General features: G+C 44.4%; 1 protein-coding gene across 9 annotated transcripts in view; it reads right to left on the reverse strand.

Moving 5' to 3' along the window:
* RCC1L (RCC1 like) overlaps positions 1-12,369 on the reverse strand; it is a 58,891-nt gene that overhangs the window by 27,524 nt on the left and 18,998 nt on the right. For all 9 annotated transcript variants that reach the window (XR_003682967.2, XM_024120567.3, XM_028499274.2 and 6 more), the window contains 5 exons: positions 8,816-8,945; positions 4,376-4,504; positions 3,463-3,529; positions 2,868-2,919; positions 1,121-1,205 (listed from right to left, as the gene is read on the reverse strand). Coding sequence is in view for 8 of the 9 variants with exons in the window: in XM_024120567.3 (XP_023976335.1) it covers positions 1,121-1,205; positions 2,868-2,919; positions 3,463-3,529; positions 4,376-4,504; positions 8,816-8,945 (463 nt within the window). In the remaining variant the exon portion in view is untranslated. The remainder of the gene's footprint in view (positions 1-1,120; positions 1,206-2,867; positions 2,920-3,462; positions 3,530-4,375; positions 4,505-8,815; positions 8,946-12,369) is intronic.

The following is a 12,369-nucleotide window of genomic DNA, read 5'->3' on the forward strand; positions in this document are numbered from 1 at the left end:
TGGAATGGCACCAGGAAACTGTTAACCACAGTTATCTCCAGCGAGTGGGACTTTCACTTTTCACCATATTCCTTGGTCTATGCTGTCAAAATGTATCAACAATTTCATTTTTTTCATAAAAAGCTGATTTTTTAAATTTACCCACACCAAGATTTTAAAAAGTAAAAAGAAGCTTCCACTTTATAGATAAAAAAATGCACATTTTAAAAACTGGCATCGTAATTAAATTAGGACACTTAAATTGACAATACTCACTGCTAGAGAGGTTATGATTAAATTAATACTTCTATACATTGCTGATGGCAATATAAACTAGTAAAACTTCTGGAAAGCAATTTAACAACACATTCTGAAAACAATAAAAAATATTCTAATCCTTTGACCCACTCCTGGGAATTTATCTAGGGCAACAATCCAAATGAAAGAAAAAGCTAGATGTCTATACGTGACAAATGTCATATCTCCAATGGCTACTGCACCCCCCAAAAAGTATGCCTCCTGACAACAGGGTAATAAGTAATGACCTGATAAAGGTACTTATGGTACATTAGTTTCATGCTATACCATACAAATATTAAAAACTGCAACTGAAAATTATACCAACATGGAAAAATGTTTCATGTAAATTTAATGATAAAACAAACATATAAAATCACACCTCTGCTATGATTACCATAAAAGATGTTCACATATGAACAAGGACTTGGGAGAAAACATGAGTCAAGGAACAAAGATGATGTGATGAGGTAGCAGGATTATAGAGGATTTACACAAGATTTAAATCTTAAATTTAAGGTCCTCCCTTCAGACCAATATCAAACAGAGAAAAATAAAATATACAAGGATGATAAAGCTTATCCCTCATTCCTCCCTCCCTTAATCACATTCTTCTCAAATGAGTTAAAATCGAGCTCCCTTTAGGCGGCATTTGTCTCTTAAAAGACTCAGACTTGTTGCGGGACTCTCCAATCCTCTATCCAATCCGGGGAGCCAGGGGTGAGGCAGATGGGAGGGGACACAACAGAACAGCATTCCCAGGAAGTGACAGGAGAGGGAAGAGTCAGATGAAGGCAGCTGCACCATCCCTCAGGGAGGGGGGCGGGGGTGGAAGGGACGCTACCTGTTTGCCCATCCGCGCCCCATCCACAAGAATACACTTCTCCTTTATCCGTCAGGAACAGACTATGGTCCTGACCGCAGGCGACCTATCACACAAACAGAGGTGAGGTTGGTGAGAAGGAATCCTTAGAAGCCGGTGTCCAGGTCCAAGTGCCCAAAGCCGGGCACCACTCCCCACCGCTCCTGAGTGCCAAGCGGGCTGGGCCGGTAGGCTGTCCTGCTCTGCTCCACATCTGACTCTTTCTCATTCCAGCGCAGCCCAGCTTGTGTCTCCTACTCCCCTGAAACTGCTCTTGCTAAAAAAAAGAACAGTGCCAGGTGTCCTAAGGAGCGAAGCCGAGAGCTCCTCCACCCGACTCCACCTGAGGAACCGCTCCCCTCTCCATAAGCCTCTCCCCCACCCACCGCAACAGTGTCCCGTCTTTGTCACCAGCTCAGTCTCCACTTGGGACCCTTCAGGGCTGGAATCCTCCTCTGAGGTCTGCCCTCCTCGCTCTGCACGCTTCCTGGGAGATGGCACCCACCCCCACGGCGTCTGCTGCCACCGCCACGCGGTCATCTCCAGTCTCAACCAGTCTGTGCTGGTTGAGGCACTGTGCTAAGTCAATAACCAAGGCCACCCAGTAAGAAACCGAATCTCAGAGGAGTTTGGTAACTTGCCCCAAGTCACCCAGTTAACATGTGGACAAGCAGGGACTTGAACTTGCATGAAGGTGGCTCTGAAGCCTGGGCAAGACGCACACTCCACTCCACTGCCGCCTTGAAGACGAATTCCCTCTCCACCTCCTCCTCACCTCCCCTGCTCCGGGACTCTGCCACCTGGGCCAAGAACATCAGCGCCACCCGTCTGCCTGTGGCGTCACACTTGGCTCCTTCTAGCTCCCTCCCTGCCCATCTAATCAAGCCTCGAATCTGATCAATTCTCCTTACGTCTCCTCACCTGTCCCTTCTCCCCACAGCTTCCCACCTGGACTTCACCTCCTCCATCAACTTTATTCCATGGCCAAAGTTATCTTCTTAAACAGATCGTGACTTGGCTGTCACTCACCCTGCTTAGAACCTTTGGCAGCCCCTGACCACCAAGAGGACAAGGTCTGAACTCCTTAACGAGGTGTACAAGACCCTGCATCGTCCCCTCTCAACCCGTCTTCCAGCTGGTTCCACCCCGCCCCGCCGCAGGCAGGCACACCACACCGCAGCCACACTGCACGCTCTGGGCACCATCAAGCCTTCAGGCTGCTCCTCTGCCATAAAACCTTTCCTACCACCCACCCTGGCCCAGCTGGTCAGTTCCTCGGCTACCTCCTCCATGACGCTGTCTCTCCTTCCAGTCCACGCCTGGTAGACGTAGCTATTCTCCCTCTGGTGCTTTCATAAGTGCTTTCGGTAGATACTCATTTACATATTTAAGCATTTAAGTATCTACCATATGCCAGGCACTGCACCCAAGCATGGGTACAAGATAATACAGCCTGGGACACACACAGCCCTAACATACTCTGAGACAGCTAGTTTTTATAACCTGCCTCTCCCACTACAGTGTTACCCGCCCTCCCCAATTTTTACTAAACTTTCTATCTCCACAAGCTAGCGTAAATCCTGGCCTATAGTAGGCAGGCGATATTTACTAAAATAATTTATTAATTCAGAAAATCCCCCTAACAATTTGCCATCACCTCACCCAACTTTCACCCTTTCAAAATCACCTCCCAGGGCGGGACCAGTGGTTCTCAGCCCACGTCTCTTACCTGGACCACCTGTCCATCGAAGTCCTGCATCCTATGGATTTTGTGACTTTCGCTACAGCCAGGAGCAATTTGGGGAGAACCAAAAGATATGGTCATGATAAGCACTGTGCGATTCTGGCCCCTCCCGTCACCCCAACTAGCAGCCTCCCCACACACACAGCAACGTTAGGGAAACTCTCAAGGTCAAATATAAGGAAGAGGTAGGTCTGGGCATGAAAGTAAAATGAAACAAAATCCTTTGGTGATTTTAATATGCTGCAGATTTCTGACTGGTGTTTAGACCTACCAGCATAATGTGAGGAACGAGAGGGAAATTTTTTTAAAGACTAGAGGAATTTTTAAGTTAATCAATTTGGTGAAAATAACAAACAAAATCAAAGAAGTTCCACGCATCACAGTCAATGCTCACACGCCCTCCCTCCCACCTGCACCAGAAAGATACTCTCCACAGCCTTCCAGTGAGTTCTCACCGCTCCTCTCCAGCATGAGGAACCTCGAGTTTTACTGCTCTGTGGGTCTATCACATCATAATCACTCAGGGGGTGTTTAATGCTTGACACAATTTGGGGAAGCGGTAGTCCTTTCGGGAACTCACCTGTAAACTTCATTTTCGACCACTTTTCTTCCACACTGCCCGTAAGAATTGTTCCCCATGCTGAAGACTAAAGGATAACACCGCCAATTAGATCAGCTCTGCAGGTTCATGGAATCCTCAAATGTCAGGCCTGGAAGGGGGTCTCAAAAGTGGTCCTAGTCCGACCACTCACCCTAGCTGCCCCTTGGCTTCCTTCTCCAACATTCCCAGCCTCTGCAGGCACCCCGCAGAGTGCTGGGGTCCAGGCTGGCCGTGAAGGCCTGGGCCACTGTTGTGCCTTCCGTCTCCCCGCCCCGGCCCTGGCTGCGCTTCTCAGGAATTCCAGCGTTAGGCGAGCACACTCCGTGAAAGGCCTCAGCAGCCCCCACTCCCTGTACCTGTCACTAGGCTGCCCTCAATGCCAAGGCCCCTCTTGAAAGAGTTCCAACACCACCTTCGCCTTTTCCTACAAAGCACACTTAGCCAAAAAGAATGAAATTTGAAAACGTTAGTCAAGTTGACCTTCCCCTGGAAACAACCGCTCTTCTGGAGAGCGCCGGGGTGAGCCAGGAGCCTGGACCGTGGAAGCCCCCCACCTGGAAGCAGTGTGAGCAAACAGGCTGCTTTCAGTGCAAGGGAAAAAGCCGTCCACACACATGGTCGGCTTGGTGGCTCCATGGCTAAGGAGCAGGGGGCCAAAATAAGGCTGCCTGCTGTACGCCATCACACTTATAAATACCTGAGATTTCCCAAGAACCACAGAGGGCAGAGAACACGGAAGAGTTATTAGCAAGGGCTGCCCAACACAGCTCTCCTGAAACCATCCTACTGACTTGCCTGGGAAATGCCAACAGCTTCACTAACTAGATGTGGCTCAACTGAACGAGCCACTTCAGGCCCAACAGCGGAAAAGCGGTCCCCACTCTCCCATCACCTCCTTCGCTGTCTGTCAGAACGAGAGAGTGGGCTCTGCCGCAGGAGACTTGCAGCACCTGCGTCTCCTGAGGTCTGTCCAGTGGCAGTGGGATGGGCGAGGGCTCCAAAACATACTCATATCCCCTCGCTGAAACGAAAAGGACAAGGTGCACATACATTACACTGCCTGAGAGACTACATTAGTGGCAGAGCTAAGACGAGAACTCCAGCCCCACTCCCAGCCCTTGGACTCCATCACATGCTGGGTTACTGAAAAGCATACTTATTAAAGAAATCTCTTCCCACGTCGTTTAACACCTTCTGGATTTTTTTTTTTTCACACTCTGCAGTGGAAGGGCGGAGTCGCAACCACTGGACCACCAGGCAAGTGCCACCTTCTGGATTTTTAAGGAAAGGAAAAGCATTTTCTTCCTGCAATACCCACTAGAATTTCTAGTAGAGTGAAGAACAGCATATACGGTATGATACCACTTAGATTAAAAGAAAGTAAAAAGAATACATAGATGCATGTGCTTGCATATACAAAAAATCTCTCTAGAAGGATATTCTGGAAACTGTTGACACAGGTTGTCTTCAGGGAGAAAAACTGTGTGGCTGGGAGGACAGAGGTGGAAAGCAGACTTTTCTCCATATATTCAAATGCGTCTTTAGGATTCTGAGGTATGCAAGTATGTTAACTATTCAAAAAAGAAAATTTTAATATTTAAATAAGCAAGAAAGGGGGAAAGTGTTTTAGAGGCACTCTAAAGAAGAACATTATTGCTCTTCATAATCCTACTGGAGAAGCCAGAATGGTCTATATAGGGAATTCCTATGGTAGGTTTTAAACAATGAGCTTTGAAATATTTATAATGGAGGCTGGAGTTAATGAGAAGAACTGCAAACACACTGGTTCTCAGCCCACTCCCCACTAATGACCCCTCTCTTTTCTCCTATGAACCTCATGTTTAAAAACATTTTGTCTGGGCTTCCCTGGTGGCGCAGTGGTTGAGAGTCCGCCTGCCGATGCAAGGGACGCGGGTTCGTGCCCCGGTCCGGGAAGATCCCACATGCCGCGGAGCGGCTGGGCCCGTGAGCCATGGCCGCTGAGCCTGCGCGTCCGGAGCCTGTGCTCTGCAACGGGAGAGGCCACGACAGTGAGAGGCCCGCGTACCGCAAAAAACAAAAAACAAAAAACATTTTGTCCTGGGGACTTCCCTGGCGTTCCAGGGAAGTGGTTAAGACTCCGTGCTTCCACTGCAGGGGGCGCAGGTTCAACCCCTGGTTGGGGAACTAAGATCCCCCACGCCGCATGGCACAGCCAAAAAATTTTAAAAATTTTAAAAATTTAAAAATTAAAAAAATGAAAATGAAAACATTTTGTCTACCAAATATATGGCCTTATTATTATAGTTGCCTGTTAGTATTTTTAGTGACTGATATAATTTTCAAACAGAGCTTCTGATCAGCATGAAATAACAAATTTATCACAATAAAATGATGTAATTCTAAGCAAAATCAAAGACGCTGGACAATGCTGTTAGTGTATAGAGCCTTATTAGCTGCAAAAATACAGTACTTAAAAAAAAATACAGTACTTTAAAATACTAAAACCTTACATCTCCTATTACTGTCTTCACTGACCCCCTAAGGGCCTGGGAAGCAGTAAATACATAAATTTAAAGGGAATCTGAAGTGTTACAGCTCCTTTTTAAAATAAATAAATAAATAAGTGGAATCTGGTTCCACATCCAACTACCAATTGACAGGAAATACTGAGGACAGAGGATCATGTTAAACAGCACCACAGGGATGCATTCAGCAAACTCCAGACTGGAAACTTCTACAGGATAATCAACATGATTTCTTCAATAAATAAATATCAAGGAGAAAAAGACTGACACAAACTCAAAAGTCTTTTAAAAGTCTTATCAACCAGGGCTTCCCTGGTGGTGCAGTGGTTAAGAATCCGCCTGCCAATGCAGGGGACACGGGTTCAAGCCCCGGCCTGGGAAGAGCCAACATGCCGCAGAGCAACTAAGCCCCTGCGCCACAACTACTGAGCCTGCGCTCTGGAGCCCGCGAGCCACAACTGCTGAAGCCCGTGCGCCTAGAGCCCGTAGTCCACAACAAGAGAAGCCACCACAATGAGAAGCCCATGCACCACAATGAAGAGTAGCCTCCACTCGCCACAACGAGAGAAAAGCCCATGCACAGCAACGAAGACCGAATGCAGCCAGAAACGATAAATAAATTAAATAAAATAATAAAATAAATTAATTTTTTTTAAAAAAGTCTTATCAACCAATTGCAATGTCCAGACCTTATCTGGACCTTGATTCGAATAAATTTTTTAAAATAAAATAAAAACCTAATGACATTCATGAGACAACTAGCAATTTAAACACTGGAGGGGAGTTCCCTGGTAGTCTAGTGGTTAGGATTTGGCACTTTCACTGCTGTAGCCCAGGTTCAATCCCTGGTTGGGTAACTGAGATCCTGCAAGCCGCGCAGCACAGCCAAAAAAAGAAAAAAGTTAAAAATAAAAGAAAATAAAATAAACACTGGATATCTGATATTAAAAGATTATATTGGGACTTCCCTGGTGACACTGTGGTTAAGAATCAGCCTGCCAATGCAGGGGACACGGGTTCCTGGATCTTCCTGGTCCAGGAAGATCCCACATGCTGCAGAGCAACTAAGCCCGTGCGCCACAACTACTGAGCCCGCGCGCCTAGAGCCCGTGCTCCGCAACAAGAGAAGCCACCACGATGAGAAGCCCTCGCACCGCAACGAACAGTAGCCCGTTCGCCACAACTAGAGAAAGCCCGTGCGCAGCAACGAAGACCCAACGCAGCCATAAATAAATAAATAAATAAATAAATTTATATGAAAAAAATGGTCCACATCAAAAAAATCTTTAAAATATATATATATTTTGTTATTTTTATGTGTGATAATGATGTCGTGTTTTTTTTAATAGTCCTTAATTTTTTTAGATATGTACTGAAATATTTAAGAAAAAATCAATAATGTTAGGATTTGCTTCAAATTTGTTGAGGGGGACGGTAGGGGAAATGAATAAAACATGACTGGCATGAGTTGATGACTGCTGGAGCTGATGGCAGTACATGGGATGCCTTATACTCTTCTGCCCATTTCTGTATATAATAAAAGGTATAAAAAAATGTAATGCGGCATCTTCCACAGTGAACAAAGACTTCAATACTAATTTATAAAACAATACTGATATAAAATTAAATGAAAAAAGGCAGAAAACAAAACATATGCTGTAATCAATTATATTTTTTAACATATTTGCATATGAATGGGGAACAGGAAAAAATGGGGGGGGGAAGTCTTGTCCAGTATATTTCTGGATAATTTCCCCTTTATTTTATTTTATTTTTTTCATCCCCTTTATTTAAAAAAATGGTTCTTATCGTATTTATATTGATGGCTAGCATCTACTTTTTAAAATATTATAAGTCATTTCTAACATTTTTACAATTCAAGTTTCAAATATTTGGAATCAAACCTCCATCTTAAGGATTTCACTGAATTTTTTCCCTAGACCATATTCGAGGCACTGTAGAACATTTCAAGTGATCTCCAAGCTAGGAAAGAAAGGTCACCTCTTTGGGGTCACAAAAAGAACACCTTTACTGGGACTTCCCTGGTGGCACAGTGGTTAAGACTCCACGCTCCCAATGCAGGGGCCCAGGTTCGATCCCTGGTCAGGGAACTAAATCCCACATGCATGCCACAACTAAGAGTTCACATGCCACAAGTGAGGAGCCCTCAAGCCGCAACTAAGGAGCCCACCTGCCGAAACTAAGACCGGGCACAACCAAATAAATAAATTAATTAAATAAGTTTAAAAAAAGAGAACACCTTTACTTACCAGCAAATGCCCCTTTGCCTAAAGGTTCAATGTTATTACCAAACAAGCTAAAAAATAATCCCATTTAGATGGTTTCAAACAACATCCCTTTAAAGACTCCACTTATTCTGTTGTTATGGTTTGGTTTATGAAATTATATTCTTAAAAATCAAAGGGTGGGGCTTCCCTGGTGGCGCAGTGGTTAAGAATCCGCCTGCCAATGCAGGGGACATGGGTTCAAGCCCTGGTTCGGGAAGATCCCACATGCCGCGGAGCAACTAAGCCCATGTACCACAGCTACTGAGCCTGCGTTCCAGAGCCCGCAAGCCACAACTCCTGAAGCCCAGCCGCCTAGAGCCCGTGCTCTGCAACATGAGAAGCCACCGCAATGAGAAGCCCAAGCAACACAACGAAGAGTAGCTCCCACTCACCGCAACTAGAGAAAGCCCGCACACAGCAACAAAAACCCAACGCAGCCAAAAATAAATAAATAAAACAAGTACATTTTAAAAAAAAAATCAAAGGGTGCTTTTTCAGGCCAATCACAGCAGAGAGAAACCAAGGTGAGACGCTCACTTTTATCTTTCCGGCTCCTGTGAAATCCAAGCTGAGAATCTTTGTTGAGCCCCATACCCCAAACTTTCGTAACATCCTTGGTTTTAGAGGACAGCAATGTGAATCCATAGCCACAGGCAGCAGATGAAATCTGAAAAAAAAATTCCCATAAAGTACTGACTGATTTGTGACATAAAGTTTTCCCAGCAATAAATGACAGGTTGTTTATCCATTCCAAGAACACACACTATTACTATAGCAACTAACATTTATTGGACGTTTACTATGTGTTAAGGGCTTGATATGTACTATCTCGTTTAATCTTCACAATCACCCGATGGTCTAAGTATCAAATCATCCCCATTCACCAAGACACAGTCTTGCAGAGTAGTTAAGTTGAAGACTACCTTATTTTGAATCTTGGCAAGACCGCAGGGTTTACAACTGGTAGACCCTTACCCCAGCTGTGTGATCTGAGATAGACTGCTTAACTTCTGTGTCTGTTTCCCTCTATTTAAAACAGAGATAACAACAGTGTCTCTCTTATTGGGTAGCTGTGAGGACTAAATGAGTTAACATAATTAAAACCCTTAAAGTAGGGACTTCCCTGGTGGTCCAATGGCTAAGACTCAGTGTTCCCAATGCAGAGGGCCCGGGTTCGAGCCCTGGTCAGAGAACTAGATCCCACATGCCACAACAAAGATCCCACACGCTGCAGTGAAGATCCCGTGTGCCGCAACTGAGACCCAGTGCGGCCAAATAGATAAATAAATAAATATTTTTTTAAAAAAAAAAACCTTAACTAGTACCTGACTTAATGTAAGAGCTATATAAAGTATTTATTATTATTGGTGGCAGTAGTAGTAGTATTTGATAGATAAGGAAATCAAGGCTCCTCGAAGATTAAGTAGCTTGCCTAATACAGTCTCACAGCTAGTACGTGGAAGGGGTCTGGTTGCAGAGTGCATGTTCTTAAACCTTATGCTACACTGTTACACTCTCAAACCACCACTGCCATGAAGAAGAATTAGTATTACAGCTACCGTGAATATAACACATTGACAGGGCCAGTGTGTTTGCTGGGTGTTTTACCCACACTGTTATCAATCCCCACATTCACTGATCAGATGAGGAAACTGAGGCTTCAGTGGGGCTGGAAGCAAACCAAAGGCAGCCTGGTTATAGGGTCAACCCCCTTTCCATAATACCCAGAGTGGCCTGAGGCAGTCCTGGTTTATACCTGATGTCCCAAGGTTTACTTTCAAGCAAATGATGACAAATTACATGGTCACCCTGATGATTCCCCACTATCTCTTGGTTGTTTACAGTTTACCAAAGGCCTATGTAGTCAGTCTCAGAGACTACATGTAAATCTAACCTAATCCCAATGAAAATGCCAGCTTTCCACTGATAATGAACAAACGTGAGGTTTTTCTTTTTTTTTTTTAACTCTAGCATTTCTTGAAGAAAGCGAGCTAAATACTTCTTTTAAATTTGATGACTTGTTTAATCAAGTCATCCAAAAGTTATATATCCCTCCTTCTGCCTTGTGACATTTTCCCTCGTAACATTCACATGGAAGGTACATACAGGTACACTTGTATTAGGAAAAAAACAAACAAACAAACAAAAAAACCCCCTCAGTTCTCCGGCCTTCTGGAATGGCTCCACCTCCACAGAAATGACCCACCGGGAGGGAGGAGCCAGCCCCTGACCACACAGCAGAAAACATAAAAAAGTGAGTCCAAAACTGATGCCCAGCACACTACGATTATTCTCATCTGTTTACTCAACATTCAACAAATATTTGGGAAGCACCTACTGTATTATTAAATCTGCTAATATGTGAAAAGGCTTTGAACAATACCTGACACAGAGTCAGCATTAGGCAATGTTTTTTATAATAATATGCCAGAAGGGGACTTTCCAACTATGGTGGTGTGAAGAGGTTAGTGAATCTCTCCCCAAACAGCAAGTATAAAACTGGAGAAAACTGCAAAAAACAAACCCACAACCATTTCAGGGCTCCAGCAGTCAATCAAAGGCAAATAAATCAAGAAGTTACTCATGAAGGGCTGCTAGAACTACAGGCAAGAATATCAGGGGTTTGTAGACCTCCTGTCCTGGGCTGCTCCATCTACCCCAGCTCAGGCAGCACAGAAGTTAGAACAGGGCAGAGCTGGCCATGAAAACCATCAGCTTTGCTGCCAGAAAGAACAAACTTAATTTGGGGTAGAGGGTGAAAAGTCACGCGCCACAGCAAACTCAGCAGGAAACAAACAAGGAAGGTCCACAACTCAGCGAGCCTGAGGTTGCAATCCTGACTAGGGTAAGAGGAGAGGCAGACCAGCCAGAAATTTAATGGGAAGATCCTAGGAATGAGAGAGCCATGGAAGGCTCTCCACACAAGCATGGCTGACTGGGAAACTGCACAAAGGAGCTCCCAGCAGAAAGAAAAGCTGAGGCAGACTTGAGATCAGGCTGAACTTTCAGTGTGGTCCCCAAACCACACACAGAATCAAAAGTGAAGGAGAGAAACCTTATAAGCTCAAGGTGTCTGAGCACAGCCTCTGCCCAACTCACTGGCTGACCACAAAGGTATGCAGATAAGGGGCAACCCACCCGGAAGAAGCCTGGCTAAAAAAAAAAAAAACAAAAGGCAGTGTGGGGAGGGGAAGGGAGCTAGGACGGGGAACAAAACAAAAACCCCAAGCAAAGACACTGGTGTCAGTGGCCACACAGAGCAGGGGAGACTGACTCCCTAAATTACAGAAAAGTTACCCCACCTCCAAAAAAACAAAAACAAAGAACTCAAGAAAGATAATATCGAATCCAAAGTTGTTATATCCAAGAGCCCAGTTTTCAATAAACAAGTACAAGACATGCAAAGAAACAAGAAAGTGTGACCTATATTGAGGGAGGAAAGCAGCCAAGAGAAACTAAGTGGACCAAGATGCTGGATTTGTGAACTATTGTTTGAACTAACGTTCAAAGAATATTTTAAAACCATATTTAAAGAACTAAAGAAAAATATGACAACCATGGCCCAACAAATATGGAATCTGAATACAGAAATAAAAACATTAAAAGCCTAAATGGAAATTCTAGGGTTGTAAAGTATAATAACCAAATTTTAAAATTCACTATATAGGCTCAACAGCAGATTTGAGATGGCAGAAGAAAGAATCAGTTAAGTTGAAAAAAATATCAATAGAAATTATTCAATCTGAAGAAAAGGAAAAAAAAGAAACATTGGGAAAAAAAAAGAACAGTGCCTCAGAGACCCGAAACATAACATCAAGTATATCAACACCTACATAACAAGAGTTCCAGAAGGGCAAGAGAGAAAGAAAGAGGCAGAAAAAAATACTCAAGTAGTGGCAGAAAGCTTACCAAATTTTATTTAAAAACCCATAAGTCTAAGAGATTAAACTTGCTCAACAAATCACAGTTAAACATCTGAAATACAAAGAGAAAATTTTGGGGCTTCCCTGGTGGTGCAGTGGTTGAGAGTCCGCCTGCCAATGCAGGGGACACGGGTTCGTGCCCCGGTCCGGGAAGACCCCACATGCCGT

The sequence above is a fragment of the Physeter macrocephalus genome, chromosome 14 (genome assembly GCF_002837175.3).
Source record: "Physeter macrocephalus isolate SW-GA chromosome 14, ASM283717v5, whole genome shotgun sequence".
Taxonomy (NCBI): domain Eukaryota; kingdom Metazoa; phylum Chordata; class Mammalia; order Artiodactyla; family Physeteridae; genus Physeter; species Physeter macrocephalus.